Genomic DNA, 23104 nt, shown 5'->3' with positions numbered 1-23104 from the left:
CTGTCATCTCTTTGTGTTCTAAATGAATTAAATTGTCTATTGACTGAGTTTTATTTTCCAGGAGTGTGTTTATTCCAGGGTCCGGATCCTTCCAATCCATGACACTTCAGTTACACAGTTTATACAACAGTACATTACAGTTCATAACAAGTATTTGAAATGAGAGGGACATTTAAATGCATATTGATGAGATGATTGATAGCAGCTTGAAAAATAACGACAAAGATAGTCTCAAGCTAGTTTAGCTCGACTTCACTTGTGTTTATCGGTGTTTTAAGCCCCCAACGTCTCCTTCCAGGCAGCGCTGCCTGGAAGGCACTAGGATTAGGCAATGGTTATGGTTATGGTTATGGTTAAGGTTAGGGTTAGGTGCCTTGAAGTCAACGGTCGCAGCGCTGCCTGGAAGGAGATGTTGGGGGCTTAAAACACCATCGAGCTTCACTTGATCAACTTTCATGTTTTAAAAAATTGTTTATATGCACATGTGATGATCACGAATATTAAACAAATTAGCTGTACAGAACTTAGAGATTCGGTCACACAGTGTCCCCAACACAAACCCTAAGGGAAAAGTCATGACATAATTTTTTTTTTTACCATCCAGCAGCACAGATGCACCCTGTCTACCCAGACTGTTAAAACATGTTTGTAGCTTTGAAGATCTAAAATAACATTTTGTTTTCCCTTTAAGGTTAAAGTACGGAACTCTGTATGTGACTGAATCAAGAATGCTGAGGTAACAAATGGAGTTAAGACTACAACAGTATTTTAAACTGACTGAAATGGCATTGCCGGAACATTTTTAAGCAGTTTTTTTGTGTTACAACCGACTTGCTAACTACCCTGTAAACCAGCGTTGTGCGTGAATGTGCCAAAGTGCTCATGTTTTTGGTGAACGGTGAACTGAACGTATCCGTTTGCAACTAATGAACGTGAATGGCTAGTGCAACTGGCAATCCAGACAACGCAGCTACCGGTGCGGCTGAAGCCAGTTCACATGAACATTTGAAGGAGTTTTATGAACAAATCAGTACAGATTCCGTAATTAATTTAGTTTTGGAAGTGGGGAGTGGCATTCATGGGTGGCTGGGAACGGAATGGGAGGAGGTTCTACAAAAAAAGAATAGCCCGGAGCAGCTCATTTAAAAAAAAGAAGGAAGAAATGAACGTGAACTGGTTTATTTTAATCTGTGTGTGAACTGAACTATGAGCTAGCTCTTGAAAAATGTGAACTTGCACAACCCTGCTATAAACTGACATACAAAGTGAACTTTTCCCAGGTGAATTTTTGTGCGGTCGCTCATTCAGAAAACTGCAGAAGAAAATGTGTTTATGTTTGTAAATTAGATAAGACTTTAGCAGGAAATCTTATCTGGGTTGTTGTTCAATATCTAGGGCTTTCCCGAAATATTACAAGTCATTGATCTATTGATTTGATTATTATATGAAGTGAACTTCCCATGACATGAAATCATGTTCTATGACTTCTTCCTACAACATTTACTAAAAAAAACATGACATAATTTAATGGCTGATCATTATTAATCCATCAGGGAAATGAAAGCAGAAATTAACAGGTTGTGTGTAATGGAATCTCACATTCAACAATTGAGATGACTTACTAAATACCAATGATGATGATTGAGTTACATCACGTATGAACGAAGAATTAGGAAAGCCTCATGAAAATAACATTTGATCTCATTTTCTAAACAGATCTGCGTCGTGCCGTAACAATGTAATCTATTTGTATCCTCCACTTGCTACTAAATTAAATATGAATAATTATCTGATTGATTCATCAAACAAGCACAAAACTCATATACAAAAGCTTTTTTTTTTTCTGAAACCACAAGATCGCCCTTTCCATTGAAAAAAAAAAACTATTTTCCTGTCTGTCTGTCAGATCTGCTGTTCTCCTCAGTATGTTTGAAACAAAATGTTTGTACTTATTTCCCTGTCATAATATGAATATGAATGGCAATTTATAAAAATCCTACAGATGTGACATTTAAGAAATTAGAGCTGATGTCCTGTGGGGAAAAAAACAATAATGTGTGTTTGAGTGAAAGCCTGTTGGCTCAAAATAACCTTAATTAAAATGTAAATGTATTAAAGAAATTAATCAACATCCAACACAACGCATCAGACAGATCATTAAAGAGAAACACGACAAAAACAAATTCATAATCTTATCAAAGTTCTTCTTGTCAGCTATCCACCTGTATCATTTAATTACTTCTGTAGCACAACTGAAAGAAAACTTTTGAAACCATTCCACTTAAAGGCCGACATCATTTCATTAGAGAAGAAAAAAAGATTAGTTCTTATTCTACACTTATAAGTGCCACGGTGTAAATTGACTATATGATGTTTTGATTTTTGTGGTTGTCTGCTGCTGGCTATGGTTTTATTAAGATTTTTACTCTAGGGAGAACTTTGATACAGTAAGTTGATAGTTTGAATGCTGTAGGGGAAACTGATTTTTACAACTGGTTTAGTAGCCCATATCTAGGGACAGGTATCGTTAGGATTTTATCGATACTACTACTCTTATCGATGCTCCTTATCGGTTAGGTTCTTTATCAATATTCTTATTGGTTCTTTTGCATTTCTAAATAATTGCTTTAAAAAATGTATTATTTAAAATAAACAATACATAACAGAACAGAATTTGAATTTATTTATATTTAAATCTAACTAAATGTTGTTTCTAGACTAGCAACAGTACCCTAATGTCTACAACAGCAAAGTCACTATATACACTCAATAATATCTCACTGGAAACAAATCTAGGTCTTCTTGTCATTAGCTCCATTTCACTGACTAGTTAAGTTAGTTAGTAGAGCCCTTTTTAGACATTGAACATGGCTTTATCCATCTGTTAAAGTGCTTTTTTTTGTCATTCAGACGTGGTTCCATTATGTAAATGTAATATCATGGCTTTATTCAGACTTGACTGGACGGTTTCAGAAAGAGCCTCTTCTCGAAAACAGCGATGAGTTAAAGAGTAAAGATATGAAGGAAGACGAAGGTTTTCTGTTTTGTCATAATTATGCTGCATCAGTATTTTATTTTTTTTTTTACTTTATTTGGATAGGTCAGTAAAACTCTATATATGGGTGCCCGCTCTACCAGGTGAGCTAACCAGGGGCCCGCATTTTCTTTCTCTTCCCTGAAACTGCTGTAGACAAGGTCAAAAGTGCTCCAATTATGTGGATTTCTTTTCAAATTAGTCGTCTGTGATCTTGGCCCTTTAATACTGGGAAACAACATCTCTTTCTACGTATCATTTTGTCATATGGATTGTTTGTAATTTCATTATGCTGGTCTGTTCTGTACACACGACTCAATTGCACATCTGTCTGTTTTTCCTTATCCCATGTGAGAGTCGAAGGACAGAAGGTGTTGTATGCCTTACAAGGCAAAGCCCTCTGAGGCAAATTTGTGGTTTGTGATATTGGACTATAATAAAATTGACTTGATTTGACTTGACATAGAAAATCATTTTGGCATGAGCGATGTGGTGCTAGATTAGTTTTCCTAGAGCTGAACCGAGTCAATCACTCAGGCAACAGAAACTTTTTCAGCAAGTCAATTAATTACAGCTTTGAATTCAAGCTGAACGTTCACGATTCAAGACAAAACAGGCATATAATGGTGCCCTCTTAAACAAAAGAGAAAAACTAATTGACAGACATTTAATGGTACATATTTGTCTCCACCGGGGATCAAAATAATTCAACAGAGGCAGGGATATATGGACCAGAAAGAGAGAAATACTACGCACCCCCCCCGGAAAATCGCACCCTGGCTGGAACTATCACAGAGGCAATTTTAAGTAACTGCAAGGAGTTTATATTTCTTTCTTTACAGGTGTGTAGTTGTGATCAAAGCAGGAGTGTGATTGCAGCCTGATATCCTCTGGTAGAAAAAAAAATATTGCCTTGTCTTTGTGGCCTGGCAAGTTTTAGGTCTCAAACAGACACATTCAGAATCTTTAATACTTAAAAAAAATATATTAATTGCAATAATTGCAATTCATTTATTGATTAATGAGTTCCATTAATTAAGATTTAGTGATATAAAACTAATGAGAATAATTAGAGTTGGGGGGGTTTGAACTGGATGGCTGACCTACTCCTTTTATACAGTGCTCATTGTCAAGCAAATAAGCTTTCGATGAATTAATTAAAATATAAGCTTATAAGCTTTGATAGAGAAGAAGGTATTATTACCAGAACCACCACGGGGTCATGAAGAGGTCCGTCAGTGTGCAGCGTCTCCACGTCGTCCTCGATGATGTAGTGCCACTCCGCGCCCAAGTCGATAAAGCTTCTAGACTGGACCGCCTCTCCTTTCCCGTTGAGGATGTAATGCCCTGTTGCCTGGTTCTTGATTGCTGTAATCAGTCATTTGGTTATGAGCCACTGAGAAAAAAAAGGCTTTAGTCTACCAATTACAAAAGTTTGAAAAGCTGAATATATTATTCAGTGAGATGAAAAAAAGCTTAAATTGTGCTCTCAAATGGAAGATTCATGGAATCAGTCTACTGCTGGCACTCATTTGGAATGATTATGCCTGAACATTACAATGTCTGATTCATGCAATAATTTATACACAACAAGCTGCCAAAACTTCAAATATGATCAAACTTCTCAGACCAGAGAAGCTGAAATGAAAATGGACATGTTTGCTGGCTGCTTTAAATACATCTGATGCATTTAAATGCAAATTAGTTATGATTAAAAGATGCTGAGACAACTCATGTCTCTTCTACAGATTATTGCCTCTGGTGGTCAAGTCTTACACTTCTACCTGAATAAAACAAGGAACCATCTATGTCTTTTAGCAGTAACAAGTCACTTGTATTTTTATTTGATATCCCACAGGTTAATTCAAGAGCAAACATAACTCACTGAAGCTAATTCTAATAATTTAGAACTTTGTGCATTTTACTTACTTGTGTAGTCAGATAAGTCTCAATATTCAACAGTTTGTATATAAATGTAACTACATCCAAATATGTTTTTATTAGGGCTGTCAGCATTAACGCGTTAATCGTGATGCGATTAAGGGCCAAGCATAATGTGTTAATTTTTTTTAATCGTATTAATCGCATGCCGCCATTTATTAATTTATTTTCACTTCACTCAGCTTTGCGTCGTGCCTAACAGTCTACTATTTTGCCGTATTTCCTCGTAATACATCCTGCTGCAGCAGGAATAGCAACGCGGATTTCGGTGCCTCATTCCGGTGCCACTGATATGTCTGCACTTCTCTCTGATGCTCTGAAACAGACGTTGCAGGAAACAGAAACATTGCTGCACGTGACGCTAGTTAACACTACACTCGACAGCAGCTAACGTTAGCCTACCGCTAGCTAGTAGCTGGATTAAACACGGTTACAATGCTGACAGCTAACGCTAAACGGTGTAAAGTTTGTCTGTATTTCACTGTAGAGGATTCAACACCGGGATGTAACAATCTGTAGCGGCTGTTGTCGGAAAGATACATACGGTGCGTTCAATGAACTGAAAAAATGTACAGCATTCAAAGTTGTTGTTAAATGCCCTTTTCCCATCTGGTGGTTGTTTTTGTCATTCAACAGCTATTTACTAGTGAAATAAGTTATTGTTATTGTGATTACATTATTATTATTAAACATTTAATTTTGAGCAATAAACCTTAGCAATAAACAAGCCATTCTTTAATGTCGCCAACTGTTTAGTACCCTTCTTTTTTGTAACTTTCTTAAAAAGTATCGGTTCAGGCACCGTTAAGGCACCGATACCGTTTTAAAAGTACCGCTTTACAATACCCAACCCTAATATTGACTCTAGTTTCAAATGTGTGAGAGATTAAATATATAATAAACAAATACAAATCTTAAAGTCATGAAGTCATTTTCTTTGCATTCATTTGATTCCCAATAAAGATACACTGGTAAGAATTGCTTTCCATTGTTAATACGTACTTAAAAACAGTTCTGAAATGCAAAATATAGAAATTCAACGATTAATTGCGATTAAGAAAATGTTATTGTTTGACAGCCCTAGTTTTTATATGTTTTATATTAATTTAAATTTGTGGATTTCTACTACATTTATTTCTACTACATTTATTTATTTTTTAACAATGTTGTTTTTTATTCCAATTCCAATTTTCAACAACCCCCCCATCTCAACCCAAAACCAAATTTCTACTACATTTATTAAAAATATTAAATATATGTGTGCATCATAAATACATTTGTGAAACTGTTTATGTGGATTGTACAAATGTACTCAATTGTTCCCCGTATCCATAGACGTAACTTTATCACTGAATGTCAGCAGTTCGGACAAAGCTATAGAAGGATAATGGAACAGAAGGTTATTGTGAAAAAATAAAATTGCATTGCAACTGTAAATAATTTGGGCCATTAACAGTTTCTTATTGTACATCTGCATTGAGTACTAGATGTGTACTGTTTCTCAGGTTATCAGTGAACAAAGTGAAATGTGAAGCCTAGAGCACCAGAAACTAGGATTTGGACAGGCAAGACTATCCAATGAAGCAAAACCTTCGAACTTAGGTTCTAAATGATTAAAAGTCTAGTTTTGAAGTCATGATGAATAACTTCTGATTATTTAGTGGGTCAGCTCTACCACAGTATATATGAAATATGGACACTTTGACAGAAATGCAGTTTTAACAGCAAGAAACTACGTATAGCAGCTAATCCTAAACTGTCAGACAAAAGTCAGAAAAATCTAAAAATTGATCCATAGGCACATGTCATTTTACAGGTAATGACAGTGACAGAAAGCATGGATACTGTTTACTAAACTACAGCAGAGGAATAATTCTGAGGAAAAAAATGGCAGATTTCTTTTATGAAGCATAAGATTCATCAAGATGATGTACACTCTATGCAATCTTTTTAAAACCCATTTACAGTAATTGTGTACTTTTCCACTATTGCTTCTGCAATGGAGAGTTTCGTTCTTTCTTTCTTCCGCAGCTGCACGGTTTGGTCAAAAAAAAGGGCAGCCACATCTTACAGACGTTTCTCAGTGATTGATGCTTTGTGATGATGGAGGTCATTTCATCTGGAACAGTCTCAACTCTCTCCTGAAGCACAGAGCCAATTTATGTTCGGCAGTAGCCGCAAACATTCATGCTGACCACTCTGGGCCTTTCAGCTTCATGATAACTCAGGAGAATGCTCCATCACAGGCCATGACAGCTGGCTCCAGAAAGAGTGTGAATGTGTGTGTGTTGGGCAAATGATGGTTATACTTTTATTGTAGGAATGGTGGTTAATCATTAACAGTGGTGGAAGAAGTATATAGATAATTTACTCAGTGGTGTAGTCTAACATATTATAGTAGGTATACTGTACTGTATATATATATATATATATATATATATATACACACACGGTCAAAAGTTTGGGGTCACTTAGAAATTTCCATTACACTCCATTACAGACAGAATACCAGCTGAGATCAGTTGCATTGTTTTTTTAATCAGGGCAGCAGTTTTCAGATTAAAATAGCCCCACATCATCACATCCCCTTCACCATACCTAGAGATTGGCATGGGGTACTTTCCATAAAATCATCTCTCAATGCAAATCAAACCAGCTATTAGGCTAACTGAAATAAAACCATGCCAATCTCTAGGTATGGTAAAGGGTATGTGATGATGTGAGGCTATTTTAATTCCAAAGGTCAAGGGAACTTTATCAGGATGCATAGTATCCTGGATCCATGAAATAACTGGCCTTTAAAAATAAAAATCTGCCTGCCTCTATGGGAATTTAACATAGGGGTATGTATAATTATGGCCCCTGTATTTTAAGGAAGAACATTTATTTATTTACGATATATTATTCATTCACAAACAAAATTGGTGTCCTTAAAGGTTGGATTTTTCCTAATTTTTTTAATTAAGGCATTAAGATCAATTTCCAAAAGATGATTTTTTTATTCCTCTTTGAACGTCAACTTTAGCATGGGTGTCCTAATTTTTTCGCATGGCTGTATACATATATATATATATATATATATGTATATATATATAAATATATATATATGTATATATGTATTATATATATATATATATATATATATATTTATATATATATATTGGCCTGTATATATGGGCCAGGTCTACCTGCCTTTGCTGTAGGTGCTTGAGGTGGAGTGAGTTTTAAATAATTAATATTAAGAATGGGGGAAAAAAATCGATACGACATAGAATCGCAATATTTTCCATGGCAACACTGTATTGACACACAGGCGCCATTGCTTTTAACTGTAAAACACTTATATAAATAAAGTTTGATTGATTGATTGATTGATTGATGTATCGATCTTTTATAATATAAATTGCACATGAGAATTTAACGTTTTGGTAATAGAATAGTAGTTTTTTTCAGTCCACTGGATGGTGCAGTTGAGGTTTTTTTTGTCAAACTGAGAAATATATCTTTTTAGGCAAAACAAATGTTGACAAAGTTTTCTTTTGGGGACATAATTTGAAGTTGGAAGAACAGAATATCGCAATATGTTTAAAATAGCAATAATATTGTACCATGAAATAAGTATTGTGATGACACTGTATCGTGGGGTCTCTCTTCATATACAGTTATCTAGTTTAGTCCAGTTGTACCCGATCTAGATTCGGGCAGGAACTGAAGCTGTCAGATAAATGTAGTGGAGTAAAATGTACAATATTTGCATCTGTCATGTAGTTGAGTAGAAATGTAAAGTAGCATAAAATGAAAAGCAAAATACCTCAAATTTGTACCTAAGTACAGTTTTTAAGTGAATGTACTGAGTTACTTTTCCACCACTGATCACTAACATCTTGCTAATGGAGACATTAAAGAAACAAGAAACATATGTTTATGTTCAAGTGACAAAGCCCTTTGGCGGTCAGAGAAATTATGACAGGAGCAAATGGGCAAATAAAATCACATTTTTATAAAGCGACAAAGTCCATGTTGGCAGGAGGAGTAGATGTATGGGGCCACAAAACATTGGACTTTAACATTGGAGACCGCTGTTTTCCGTTTCCAACCAACAGTCAACATAGTTTTTTTTATAAAGCGTGACCACCTCGTCACCAAACGTATTATTGACGTGACAACGCAACTCCCCTGACCTTAATGTAGTCATTTTTATCTCAATTCACAGACACAGAACGAAAGTCAGAAAGTAATGAGGATTGGATACATTGTTTGATTTTGGTCTTTTCTATAATAGTTTTATTTAATAGGAAAAATACAGAATGACACAAGCCTTAAAGTCGACCTCACAGACCAGTTTTCTCTCTCAGGCATGCTGTAGCTGAGGTGCATGAATCTCTTCTGATGAGATGATAATCGCTACATTATTGGGATACTGCGAATTCAAGTTAATGTGCATCGACCTCTTGCCATGCCTCAGCTGTTCAAACAAGTTGACGAGGCTGTTTCTGAAAGGTCTGAAAGTGTTTTAATTAGGAGGGATTTAAAAGACTTCATTAACAAGAGAAAGTCAATTTAATAATGAAGTTACAAATTTAGCTTACACAGAAAACAAAGGTTACTGAGGGATATTGTTAAATTAAAAACAGCAGTTTTAAGTGTGACACAGCTGTGCAGTTTTTTCTGTTTTTTTTTAAATGTAGGAGTAAATGTGAGGATTTTTCCCTCTAAATTGTTTATATGGCTCATATGCACCTTTTTCATAGGAAAGTACACAGTTTAAGGTTATAAATCTGCCTGAACAAAGGACAAAAATGACAAACATTCCTGGTTTTAGTCCCATTTGCAGTTTAAAATAACTTAAATAAACACCTCATAAGTAAATATAGTTCCTTTTTTTAAATCATCCTACTCATCATATATGAAATGACAATCAGTGTCACTAGTACATGTTAGTCCACCCTAGCATTACTAATTTAGCTTGAATGTCTGTGATTGAGTCTGATTGGAGATTGAGCTGGAAAAAATAATTCTGCCTGTGAAAGCTTATTAAGAAAGGTTTGTTAAACTCCACGAATCACAATTGTCCAATCATAGCTTAGCAACTGCAACTACACAGCAGCCCAGTCAAGCTTTGAATGTCTCCACATGCTTTGCTATCTCAAGTGTTTAGAGGAGGTAACATGCTACTATCTGGGATGGAATGTAACTAAATACATTTACTCAAGTACTGTACTTAAGTACACATTTGAGGTAGTTGTACTTTACGTGAGTACCTTCTTTTCATGCCACTTGATATGTAGACTTGGTGTTCATGTTTTTGGTTTACTGCAAAATCAGATACCATTCACAATTCAGGACTGACTAATCCTGAGAGCATGTCTGTAAGGCTTTCTTTTTTAGATGTCAGAAGAATATCAGCCTGGCTACTTTACCATTAAACATGATTCCTCTTTGATGAACTAACTCCTTCACTGTTTTATAATATTAGGAATTCACATCATGCTCGTTGTTTTTAATGTGTTGGAATATCTATGCCATTCATCCTCTTTTTTCTTTACCATCCTTTTACCTCAAAGTTTTACTCCACACATCAGTTTATTTTTATTCTTTAGGTTACGTAGGACTTTTATTTTCTTTACTTCTCTCCTCCTCTCCTATAACTATTGCCCAGCACGGGAGTGATGTATAAATAACTTAAATGTAAATGTTAATCTCACAGAGCTCCTGCGTCTGGCTAAAGAGATTGATGCTGACCTGTTTCACCTTGTGGATGCTGAACTAGTCCTGCTTTCCTCGGGCCACTCGCAGAACAAGAAACAAGATTGGCCACCCCTTTGTGCCTTAAATCACACGTCTGACAAAGCCTTAAATGGATCCTATAGTTGTTTTCATAAAGAGAATAAATAACTGTTGTCTATTTTTCTGATGTGTTTTCTGAACTTTCATGTTTGTACTTGATGATGTGATCACTTAACTGTACAAGGCTTGTTACAGATTAACTTTGGATGTCTTATAAGTTGTGTTCAAAATTTTGTAAATCTTATACTAACATTGGATTAATTATAATTAACACCCAACTTTGAAGACAAAGTTAGAGACTAGTTGATGAACATAGTGGAGCATCAAACAGCTAAAGTCTGTTTTGAAGACAAAACAGGGGCTAAAAGGAGAGTTAATAATGGTGTTACATTCTACTCCAAATCAATGCTAATGTTTTTAACTACTAACATGTTAACGATTACAACTTGTCAGGACTGCATGCTTGTCAGTTTTTTTTTCCAGCTTGTTTTCTGGCCCGTAGTGCAAAATTATCGAATAAGACATTATTTACCCGCATTACTGTAAATTGATTGGCCAACACTACCTAGCCTCAAGATTATTACCTCCGCCAAAGAGGTTTTGCTTTCGGTTCAGTTTGTCTGTTTGTTTGTTGGTGTGTTTGTCTGTCTGTCAGCAGGATTACCGAAAAACTACTGGCGGAATTTTCATGAAACTTGTTGGAAGGGTGTAGTATGGGCCAAGGAAGAACCCATTACATTTTAGAGCTTATCCGACTCACGAGGCAGATACATAAATTATTTTTCACTTTTGTTAACATTGCAAGATACAGTAGGGTGTTTGTGCGGCATTCATGTGGTGCTGGAATAATCGAAAAAATGAGTTCCCGACTGGGAAAGTTCACACTGGATTAACACTGTGATAGGGCATGGCCTTAGCCCAGGTCTGCGCTCTCCGACTGTCCTTCCTGTATATAATACTGTAGATATGGTCAGACACAGCCCTGTAACAGTATATGTGCTAAACTAACAAGTCCTCGAAATGAAACATACAAAATACATTGTTTATAATTTCCATCCAAACATGATCTGACACTGCTATGGTTGAGGTTTGGTTAGGTTTCGGTACAAAAACTACTTAATTCGGGTTTAGGAAAATCATGGTTTCTGATGAAATAATAACTTTGTTAAGCTATAAAATAATAACCAATGGTTAAGCTTGGGAAACCATAGTTATGATGGTTAAAGAAATCCGATGTTGATAATTGGTAGGAAATGGGAAACGAGCAGTGGGAGACAATGGAACACTACGACTGATTATTGGAAAAGATGATTGTTCTCTAGGTAATTTATTACAATGGCACTGAGCTAATACTGTACAGGAATTGAAAAGTAATTTATATTGAGGGGATCATAAAATGTCATTTCATCATCATTATCATCATCATGGATATAATGAAATCGTTTTTATTCAATTTTCTACAAGTCTTTAGTTTGTTTCTCAGAAAAACTGCAGTAAAGAGAGAACTAATTTATCACAAAGTCTCTCTTTAATAGATTGATAAATAATGAATGAGCAATATGAAGACTGATTTTCTCAGCCCAAGAGTTAACATGGGATAAATTATGCAAAGCCTATAATCTATGAATTTATATGTTCCCATTAGTCTGTCAGGGAAACACGAGGAGGATGGTGATATTTGTCCTTTGATGTCATACATGTGTTCGTGTTAGGAAGTTACACTTACCAAGAATTTGAGGGGAGGCCTCATGTTCTTGGACGATGACATGTCTAGCTCCAGGAGGAATGAGAAACATCTTAAGATAACCTTTGCCAAGTTTGTAGCAGCAGCAGCAGAAGCAGAAGAGGGAGGATTAGGAAAGATAAAGAAACAGACAGAGGTAAGTTAAGCAGATACAAAAACAATCTGTTTGCTTGCACTGGTGGACATCACGCATGTTACAGAAGTTTGGTTCCCTTTGCTCTACAGAGATGTTTGAAGACATTTGAGAAAAAAAGAAAACGGCAAAATGTCTACTTTCCTCCTCGCTGTAGAAGCCTGCAGGTAAAACCTTCATTGAAACAGGCCGTTCATTCACATCCATCTGTTGTGTCATCAAAGAACTCTTAGAAATATCAATATATCCCTATGAAATATTAACATAACTTGGACGGCTTTCAAATGAACTGCAACTCCCCTTCCTTTGTTTTCATATTGATTATGTGCAGACAGGATGTGAATCAGCCATGTTTCAATACAGCATTAGGAGCAGATTTTTCATACTACAGGGCAGCAAAGTGGCTTTCTGTCAGGGATGTCCACCGCTTGCAAACCTACCGTGACTCACCAAGTACATTTCTAGAGTCTTCTGTTTCATTTAAATATACATTTCGGGCTCCTTTGGGCAAAGAGAAGGCTCCTCTGGTCTTCCCTTCAAAATGAAATAAATCAGTTAGTCTTGCAGTGTTTCCTTTCCTCGCCGTTCCACTGTCCCACTGTTTCTCTGCAACAACATCACCTACAGTGGAGGCATTTTTAATTAGCTTTTTAATTAGCTTAATAGGGACCCAACAATTTAACATCGTATGAGAAGGCACACTACTTTTGCTGGCAGGGTGGCACTTGCCAATCAACAGGACTGAACCGCAGTGCTGTAATTAGTCCCCCTTAGATTTAACAGACAGGCCTCCTGATGCAGCGCTGTCACTGAGGTGATTATGAATGTGCTGGCACGCTGTTGCTGGGTTAATACAAGGTTACAACAGGTGGCAGAGTATCGAGTGCTGTTCACTCTGCAATATATTGAAGGGGTGAATAGCAATCTACCTTTCGGAAAATTGCAAAAGATGCATTCTGTGATGGCATACAATTTCAAAAACCACCAGCCGCTCGATAGAAATTACAATTTGAGTTGAACAATCAGAGTTGTTTTGTAGAGTTATAGGAAGTACTGAACACAAGGTCTAAAAGACCATTTGGGTGGGGCTGCTTGGGTTCAACTGAGCAACAGTTGAGGTTCAATCAATCATATTGGAAATAGCCAACAACATGCCAGATTGCCTTCAAAGGTCTGCAGGTTTGTTTAACGTGACATTTTCTGTCTGCACAAAGACTTTAAAGTTAGTTTGTTAAGCTTTTGAAGCAATTTAAATGAAATGACCATATATATATATATATATATATATATATATATACATATATATATATATATATATATATATCAAAAATAACTTCTAGAGAGTTTTAGTGACTTGACTGGATAATGAACCCGTGACATTTACGACAATCGAGTCAGACCTAAATAGACACTTAATTAGTATTGAGGAACAGAAGAAACAGCAGCTTATATCACTCATGTGTCTAGGTCTTTACAGTGTTAGGCATCCATCTCCACTACAAGCTGCACAGAAAATGCTAGGAAAAGGGTTGTGAGGGATTCAGTAACACTGGATACTTGCATATTGTGTATTCCAACAAAGGAGTTTCTTTTTGGGCTCTCTTGCTTAACTGTTTCCCTGTTAAAAAATGTGAGTGGTTAATAAATGAGACAGCGATTTTAAGAAAAAAAGAAAAAAGAAATGATCAACGTTTCAACAATCCAAGAAACGGTTTGATGAAGCCGTCATGTCCAGGCTCTCCGAAAAGTCAATTTTTATTTTTTCTCTCCAGCTCTCTTATTGACTTTGTGACATCACAACGATTAAATAAAAGTTTAACCACAAGTTATTTGTGACAGATGAGGCTGGCATCAGGGCTGGATTTTAGAAGGCATCATGAAACCGTTTAAGAAAATGAATAGGTCATTCATGACGTTATTTTCTTCATGCTGGCGGTTAATGTGAAGACATTTTTCAAAAAGGAGATGAACGACTTACTCACACTCATTCAGCTTAACACTGCACTGTGTGTGTGTGTGTGTGTGTGTGTGTGTGTGTGTGTGTGTGTGTGTGTGTGTGTGCGTACATGCCCCTTTGCACAGGGGAGATAACCTAAGGGAAGCAGCTTCAATTGAAGAAGTGAGTATGAAGGGAAAGCACACTTAGTATATTAACACATGAATGAAAAGGGCCTTATTATTCCTCTGCTAACTAATAAGGGTCTTAATCTATATTAACCGACTGTTCAGGGTCACTCTGCACTCTCCCTATAGACTCATTTATTAGCTTTGAATGCAAATTCTGCAAGAGCAAACAGAAATGTCATGGAGATCTACAGGAGGTAGACGCAATTTCATTCACACTTCTATGATCTCAGTCGGGCTTTTCATCAACATACCTTACAAGGAGATATTAGAAACACTATAAAGTTCCATACTATGGTGATGAAAACTCCATAAAGGTCATAAGATATTAGGGGTGGGGGGGTAAAAATCGATACAGCATAGTATCGCGATATTTTCCGTGGCAATACTGTATCGATACACAGACACCAAGTATCGATCTATTATTAAATATGTGTTGGTCAGTTTGTCTGCTTGACAATGCCATTTTGTAGTAATAAAATTGAAATGAGATGAACAAACAGAGAAATGTATCTTTTTTTTAGATAAAACAGATGTTGACAAGTTTCCTTTTGGGGACATCTTTTGAAATTGGGAAATATTTGAAGTTGGAAAAAAGGTAATAAATTGCAATATATCGCAGAATATTGCAATATGTTTAAAATAGCAATAACATTGTATCGTGACATAAGTATTGTGATGATATCGTATCGTGAGGCATCTGGTGATTTCCATCCCTATAAGATATGACTGACAGCTCTGAAAGAAATCTAGTAACTGGATCTTTGGTTTTTGGATTTTTTAATATTCTTAATATTTTTAAAGCTTAAAGGACAATTCTGGCGCAAAACGAACCTAGGGGTTAATAACAGATGTGTATCCACTCGATCGCTCTCTGGGACATGTTTTTATGCTAATAGAATGTGTTTGTAGCTTGAAACAAGCTAGCACGGACCGCTGATTGAGCTTACAACGCTAGTATTCGGGGCACAGGGAAAATAAAAACAAATCGCTATTTATACCACTAAAAAGGCTCAAAATATCACCACACTTCAGCATAATGAGGGTCCCTAAATGTTAACCGAAGCATTGAGAACATTGTAAGTGTACAGACAGTTTATTAAAAAGATAGTTTAGAAAGACAGTAGCTCCCAAGACGGCGGCCGTCTGTATACGATAACGCGACTGTCTATCTTTTTAATACACTGTCTGTACACTTACAATGTTCTCAATGCTTCGCTTAACATTTAGGGACCCTAATTATGCTACCGTTTCAAGCTACGAACACATTCGATTAGCATGAAAACATGTCCCAGAGAGTGATTGAGTGGGTACACATCTGTTATTAACCCCTAGGTTCGTTTTGCGCTGGAATTGTCCTTTAAGAATGATCTTTCAAACTCAAAACCTGCTTAGATTAGTACAGAGTATAGAATTGAACTGCCTGGTTTTACTTTACAACATTACTGATGCTATCCAGTGTCTTTTAAACTCTAATAATATTAACTGTTTATACAGTTTTTTATTTAACTAAATGGTACACAGGTGTAGTTTGTTGCAACCACTGCCTGCATCCTGCAAAGTCAGGAGAGTGACGTAAATGCAATCATCATCTTTTCTCAGGCTCATTTACAGTAGTCAGGATGATTGTGTTCCTAGGGTTATCATTGTATTTGCTTCCAGCTGTATGGATGCAAAGCAGTCATGTCCAGCACTGTCTATCTGGCAAAAAAATCTACATTTATTTGCAGCCTTTCATTGCTAGACCTAGCAAAATGTTCTTTTTAGATAATGTGCTTAAACCAAAACATCGCAAATAAATGTATTTTTGCATGATATATAGCCTGCGAGAGTCTGTTTGCAACTTTTGACTTACTCGTCCCTCTCCTACGCACCTGAGATAGTATTGTTCTCTACTGCAGAGTCATCTGCCAGCTCCCTCATATTTTTTCTCACTATTTCACATTTCCAGATCATATAGGTGGTTAAATGCAATCCAGCTTTACATCATTGAGATTTCTGCTTACCACACAAATCTGAAAAGTGGAAACTGTGAATGTTTCCAGATGCTACGCCACTCGACATGTATCCTTTTTACTGTATATTAAGTGCACTTTCTGGCTGAATCATTAATTAGTACTATAGAGGAGAAGAGGAGAATTGCTTTTTGGTCCACTTCAGCCATGATTATCGGGAGTCACAGCAATTTAGTTTTTCAGAAATCAGACTTTGTTATTAGGGTTGGAATTTTCAGATGTTAAAAGAAGTCACACAAAGGCTGGTGATAAAAAAGTAAAAAAAAAGATGATTGAAAGAGCCAGTAAAAGGCTAAAAATGAAGACGTGTGGCGTGCTAATAATGGGTCGAATCGGGTCAGTTTATCAAGATTTGCTTTCAGTGTTCAATGGATTACAAGCACTCAAGAATGTAATGGAGATGGAGAAAAACTGCACTCAACATTTAATATCCTCAAACTAGGACCTTTCAAATCACCAGCCTTTAATTTAGATAAATATTCATTGCATTTATATTGTTCAGATTTTATCTTGAGTGCAGAGGAAACGGTGTGAGTTTCCTTGAAATTTAGGGAAATGATGGATAAATTAGAAGTTACATTTAAGAGTAGTGTTTAACAATACAGGCACACAATCAAGAGTTATTCTGATTGGTTGACAGGTATCCATTGAGATAATATCCCGGGATCCCTTGATCAAGCATTTGTGTTTTTTTAATCATTACTTTATTAGCCTTATTCGGTGGGGAGCAAGCTATGCCTCTCCAGCTTCTCCAATAGCTTTGGGTGTATGTCCTGCACTGACTTGAGTGTGAGGTAAACTGTGCTACATCGTGTCTCCCCCCTTTGCAGCACTGCTGTCGGCCAGTGCGTCAGCATGCAGACCATGTTGAAGGACAGTATTAATTAGGTGATCGAGACAAGACAGTCTCCTATATAGTTCCAGGGCTTTGATTATGTTGCTGCCTTGATCTGTTACCCACACTGTTCGGCTGAGGGAGCAGCTAGGGTAGAGTTGTTTTTTTTACGTTTCTTCATTCGGATCCATTTGCGATCCATTCCATTCTGAATAAACAAGCAGTGCAGGTTACATGCTTCGTCCTTGTTGCATTACCAGTATTTATTAAGATAATTCTAAACAGATTTCTGTAGTTCAAACAACTCAGAATTGTAGTTGAGAACGTCAGTTATAACGGCCCACGTATTAAAAAATTGTCGGGTTTAAATCGGGCTCGGGCTCATAATTACAGTTAATGTGTCGGGCTGGGCCGGGCTCGGATGCAACGTGCACGGGCTCGGGTAGGGTCGGGCTTGATTTTTTGGGCCCGATCTAAGCTCTAACTGTCACTAACCCCCACCCCTCCCCCAACCATCTTGTCGGTGATAGGCTGGAACGTGTTTGTTTTTTTTGGTGCCTATCCTGTGCCCCTAGTGTTTGTTTGATGTTTACGCCCCCTGTGTTGTCTCCCGAGACCGGGCTTTTCACAGTGTATTCAGGGGGCAGGGAGCTAGCGGATCAAGGACAGATGCCTAAGATTTGAGATAAAAATGAAATCGCGCTGAAACCATGTAGGAACGCATAGTGCACCTTTAAGGAAATTACCTAAACATCTGCCTGAAACCTCAACATTTCAACAAGAGAAACGGATTATTGAAACATTTGTTTATTGTCCAATAGACATCAAGGAAGAAGCCAAGGCACTCGTCTTTTACGAAAAATATATAAAAAATGCCTTTAATGCATCTGGCACATTCTGAATAGAATAAGATAAAAACAACTTCAACGTGTTTCGGCGTCAAGCCTTCTCCAGGAAGTTACAGGCACAGGAGTGGGGTGAAACAATTTTCAGTGAGTGAACACTGATGTAGAGGGGTTGACCTTGATTGCTGAATGGCTGCACCTGTTGATGTGCTCACACCTGGTGCTTTAAATTGTTCCACCCCAGTCCTGTGCCTGTAACTTCCTAAAGAAAGGCTGGACACCGAAACACGTTGAAGTGTTTTTTATCTTATGGACCTTTTTCGCAGCAGACATTTTCACTTATCATAGTAGGAAAAGCACAGCTGAAATTGATAACCTTAACAATGGCTCAATTCCATCAAGTGTCCCAGTAAGCTATTTCAGTGAGTCAGCATGCTCAATACCAGGGCCTCTGCTAAGTGGAATGCAGCCATCATTAATGGTTTGGAATACGCCTGTGCTTTTCCAACTATGACATGTCAACATGTCTGCCGTGAAAAAGGTCTATTCTATTTAGAATGTGCCAGATGCATTAAAGGCATTTTTTATATATTTTTCGTAAAAGACGAGTGCCTTGGCTTCTTCCTTGATGTCTATTGGATTTTTTCATGCCCCCTACCAAAGAGCACCACCTTTTTATCACTAATATAATAACTAAGTTTCAAGGAGCTCTCCGACCTCTTCCGTTCTGCATTTGTTTATTGTCTATTAATTTCTTTAGCATTGCACTCTGCACTCATGATTATCTGAGCTAGCAGATGTCTCTTTTTGTACAACAGATTTAAAGGAAGATTCTGTGATAATAGAACTGTAATATGGAAACAGGGAAGTCTATGATCAAGGCCTTACATTGACGGCATCATCAGTTGCGTTAAGGCTTTACCTCGATCTTGTCTATTATCTTCTCATATCGCCCTTCAATGATTAAAGTTATGATATCATTATGATTGCAAAATGTGTGGTAGGTTTATGTCAAATACGGGTACTCATTCACTCATAGTTCATCATGGATTGGAAACATTCATTATTAACAACAATCTGCATCCATGAACAAACTGAAGTTGAGAAAACATGCAGGGAAAAAATTGGGAGCAATCATTTATGTGAAAAAACATTCAGTCTATAAACATTGTATTCGTACTGGCTCCATGTGTTCTTACCAGGTTTCTTTGGCGTTCGGGTGAAAGTTCCTTTAACGGTGCGGCAGTGGGAGTTGTCCCCACCACAAACGCCACATTTGTCCTCAACTTTGTTGGAGCCAATCTCTCTGTCGCAGCCAACTTTCTGGAGACCAAGAAAACAATTAGACAGATGAGCTTAAATTATTTTTGGATTTGGAACTATAAAATTTACAACATGGTTTTAAGAAGAAGCCGACCTATCCGATGTTTTCACTAAGGCTTCATTAGCTATCAGATTATCAGTGCTGACTGGACACAAAGTTGTCAAAGTAGTCTCAGGACACATGTTTAGTGATGAATCAAAACTTTTTAATAAAGCTTCTGCTGTGCAATGGTGCTTTTAAAACCGCACTGTGGATCCAATCCCAGCACGTTCAAAGTTGAACCCGTTACTGATTGTGCAATTTACCAACATTCCACTGTGTGATTTAGTACTGCTGTCACAATTCCAACAGCCTGCGATGGCTAATGTGAACGATTATCGCATGCAGCTTTTAATAACTCTAAATTATGCCGTTTAAACACCTTACCACACATTCTCCACGCACGCAGACACTGTAGGCATCTTTGTAGGAGCATCGTGTCCCATCATGCACCAGCTGCTTCATGTACGCCACGTCTCCTGTCTCCTTTGACTGGCAGTACAAGTGGCATCTCTTGTTGGCTAAAAGACAACATATTATTAGATAGTTGTAGAATTATAAGGGAGAAAATCCAACTTGAAAAAAACAACAATATAACGAAAGACTTTAAAAAATAATATTATTAATGTGTTGTTGTAACATAATCTCTTAAATACCTTAGTAAATAAAAGACATATCCTGTAACATTAAACGATCCTGATTCACACAGAATAGAAAAAATAACAATGAATCAAGGAAGAGCTATCTTTTATGTCAGATTGCACTCTTCTTTGTTGACTGCTAGAATGATGTACATTTTTTTCTTTCTGCATGAAAAAATGACACACTTTACCACTGCTCTTGCCTCAGGAATAACAACCATCTTGAGACACCCATTAACACACCAGGCCAAATAATTATGCTCTGAAGCTAACTTGCCAGATTAAATTGAGAGACCCCATAACAGCTCAATGATGACCAATAAAAAGTCACAGTGAGACATGCCCTTAAGGGTTGGGTACAGTATACATTAAAGGTTGTGTGGTACTCGTGTTACACCTTAAAACAGCCAAACACAAAGGTTCATGGCGAGGACAGGAGGACAAAGTAAGAAAATAATGTGGTCTCAGAGTTTCACAATTGCAAATAAAGACAATACCACATATACCATACAGCTGTTTTTTATGTTAAACTTAAGTTTGTAGATATTTTTAAAAAAAACAATCATTATATTTTCCAAGTTTCATGTTGTGCATTTTTCTTAACCTACATGAACATCTTTGTAAAACATAATTGATCTTATATGCCCTCCACTGGACTTTTCTATTACGCATTATACTAGAACAAACTGTAAATGCTAAAGATACAATTGTAAATATTGGTCTCATTCTTCATTTGTGTCACATTTAAAAATATGACCACGAACAAAACCACATGAACTTTCTATTGTACCTCATACCTTGTTGACAAAATGCACTACACACAGAATAATGGGTTTACACTTTCCTGTCTCACCTCCCCGTAGTCTTTGAAGGTTTTCCAACTTCTTTTCCACATGATAAAAAAATACCCATTTAGGTGCAATAAGTGGCAAACGGCTCCATGGAGTGAAGCCAGACAAAGGCAATGTCTGATAAAGAGCAGAGATAGAAACAGCAAACACTTGTATCTGCACTGTAGAGATTGATCACTTTTGCAGAGAGCACAGTGCAAAAGAGCACTTTTGGAGTTTGGATGGTTTTAAACTCTGCATGGTGCACAGTAATGGGGAGACCCAAAAAACAAAAGGGAAGGCAAAAGGAACAGAATACAAAAACTGAAAACAAGAAAGAAAAGCAGACATAAAACACAATTGCAAAAAGTTACCTTTGCACAAAAGAGTCTGTCCTAACTTAGATTTTTCCATTATGTAGCGTTTGCTTACTTGTTCCCATCATAGACACTTCCCATCTCAATATAAGACTATAGACAGGAAGTTTCTGTAATACGGCCCCCAGTCGAAACTTTCTAAAACTGCTTGGTAACATCCCTGTATTAATTATGTAATACCTTTCTTCAGTTCTGGCTGTGAGAATCCAGCTCCCCTGCGCCGACTTCCATTGTTCTGTCTTAGCATAAAGCACACTCACAAGCCTCACGCTGGTACAAAACAATCTGTTTTGCTTACCGTCGGGATGCTCGTAGGGCAGCCAATGGTGTTTAGCATTTTGGAATTCAAAGTGGGAGTTGCGGAGCTGGCACTGCTGGGCTCGGAAATCTTCGAAGTGCTTGGGGCAGTCGTCAGTGTTGCACAGCTGATACTCGTAGTTCACTCCAGGGCAGTCCTGGCCACCGTTAGAGGGCCTGCAGAAAGGAAACGGATGGACATCAGAGCTAATCAGACTAAAAGCAGTTATTTGACACAAAGAATGGAAAAAAAAAAATCTGGCTTGAGATTAGATTAGATTGGGATTCTTTTTAACATTCGGCCTCTTTTGAGCCCTGAGAGTTGTCTCATGTTTGCATTCAAACAAATGCAGCTAATTGACTATTTTCACCAATATTACTCATCTATGGAGTGAATGATTTACTATATATCCTTTTTCTATGAGATGCTTACACTTTTTATTTCAACCCTTCTGACATTATGATGTATATAACTGGTTAACTTGAACTCCTGCTGCATGAATGTCGGATTTATTAAATGCCCATAGTTGTAGCCCCCAACACATGGTTAAAGGTAAAACTGCGAGGTAAGGCACAGGGCATAGTACAGGCCCTTCAGAGGCAAAGTGCAGCACAGGTTTACGTCATCATCGTTTCAAGTTACCTCCTTATCTCATTGGTTGCGCTTTGAAAGATCAACAGCAACAAGGTTAAAGTCTGAAAACAATGGCACTGCCACCAGGGCAGAGTGGTTTTACCATGGATAATGTGTAGGAGGCTTTAGACTGAATCCTTACCCTTACTTTCTTTAGACTTGAGTGTATCACTCTAATCATCCAACGTTTGGCAAGAAAATTAATAAGTGGATTTCCCAAAATGTAATACTATTCCTTTAAGTTCAGGAAACTAAAAGTAATTGGTTAGGGGTGACCTCTAGCTCACCCAGTAGAGTGTGCACACCCTGTAGGCTGAGTCCTTTGCAGCGGCCCAGATTTGAATCCGACCTGCAGCCCTTTGCTGCGTGTCATCCCCTCTCTCTTTCTCCCCCCTTTCCTGTCTATCTACTGTCACTATCTAATAAAGGGAAAAGCCTTAATCTTAAAAAAACAAACAAAAACTCCTTGGTTATGGTCAAGAAAACATTGATGTCATGGTTAGA

The 23104-nt window shown here is 37.2% G+C and overlaps 1 protein-coding gene across 1 annotated transcript in view; it reads right to left on the bottom strand.

Annotated features, from left to right (window-relative positions):
• Window positions 1–23104, bottom strand: part of adamts3 (ADAM metallopeptidase with thrombospondin type 1 motif, 3) — a 158665-nt gene that overhangs the window by 22566 nt on the left and 112995 nt on the right. Inside the window, exons 13-17 of the mRNA XM_078251404.1 lie at window positions 21968–22143; window positions 20209–20342; window positions 19658–19781; window positions 12489–12569; window positions 4239–4402 (exon numbers count right to left, since the gene is read on the bottom strand). Coding sequence (XP_078107530.1) covers window positions 4239–4402; window positions 12489–12569; window positions 19658–19781; window positions 20209–20342; window positions 21968–22143 — 679 coding nt within the window. The remainder of the gene's footprint in view (window positions 1–4238; window positions 4403–12488; window positions 12570–19657; window positions 19782–20208; window positions 20343–21967; window positions 22144–23104) is intronic.

Source organism: Sander vitreus, chromosome 5, assembly GCF_031162955.1.
Source record: "Sander vitreus isolate 19-12246 chromosome 5, sanVit1, whole genome shotgun sequence".
In the NCBI taxonomy this organism is placed as follows: domain Eukaryota; kingdom Metazoa; phylum Chordata; class Actinopteri; order Perciformes; family Percidae; genus Sander; species Sander vitreus.
Note: the sequence above shows the minus strand (reverse complement) of the source record. Positions and strands in the feature narration are given on the sequence as shown.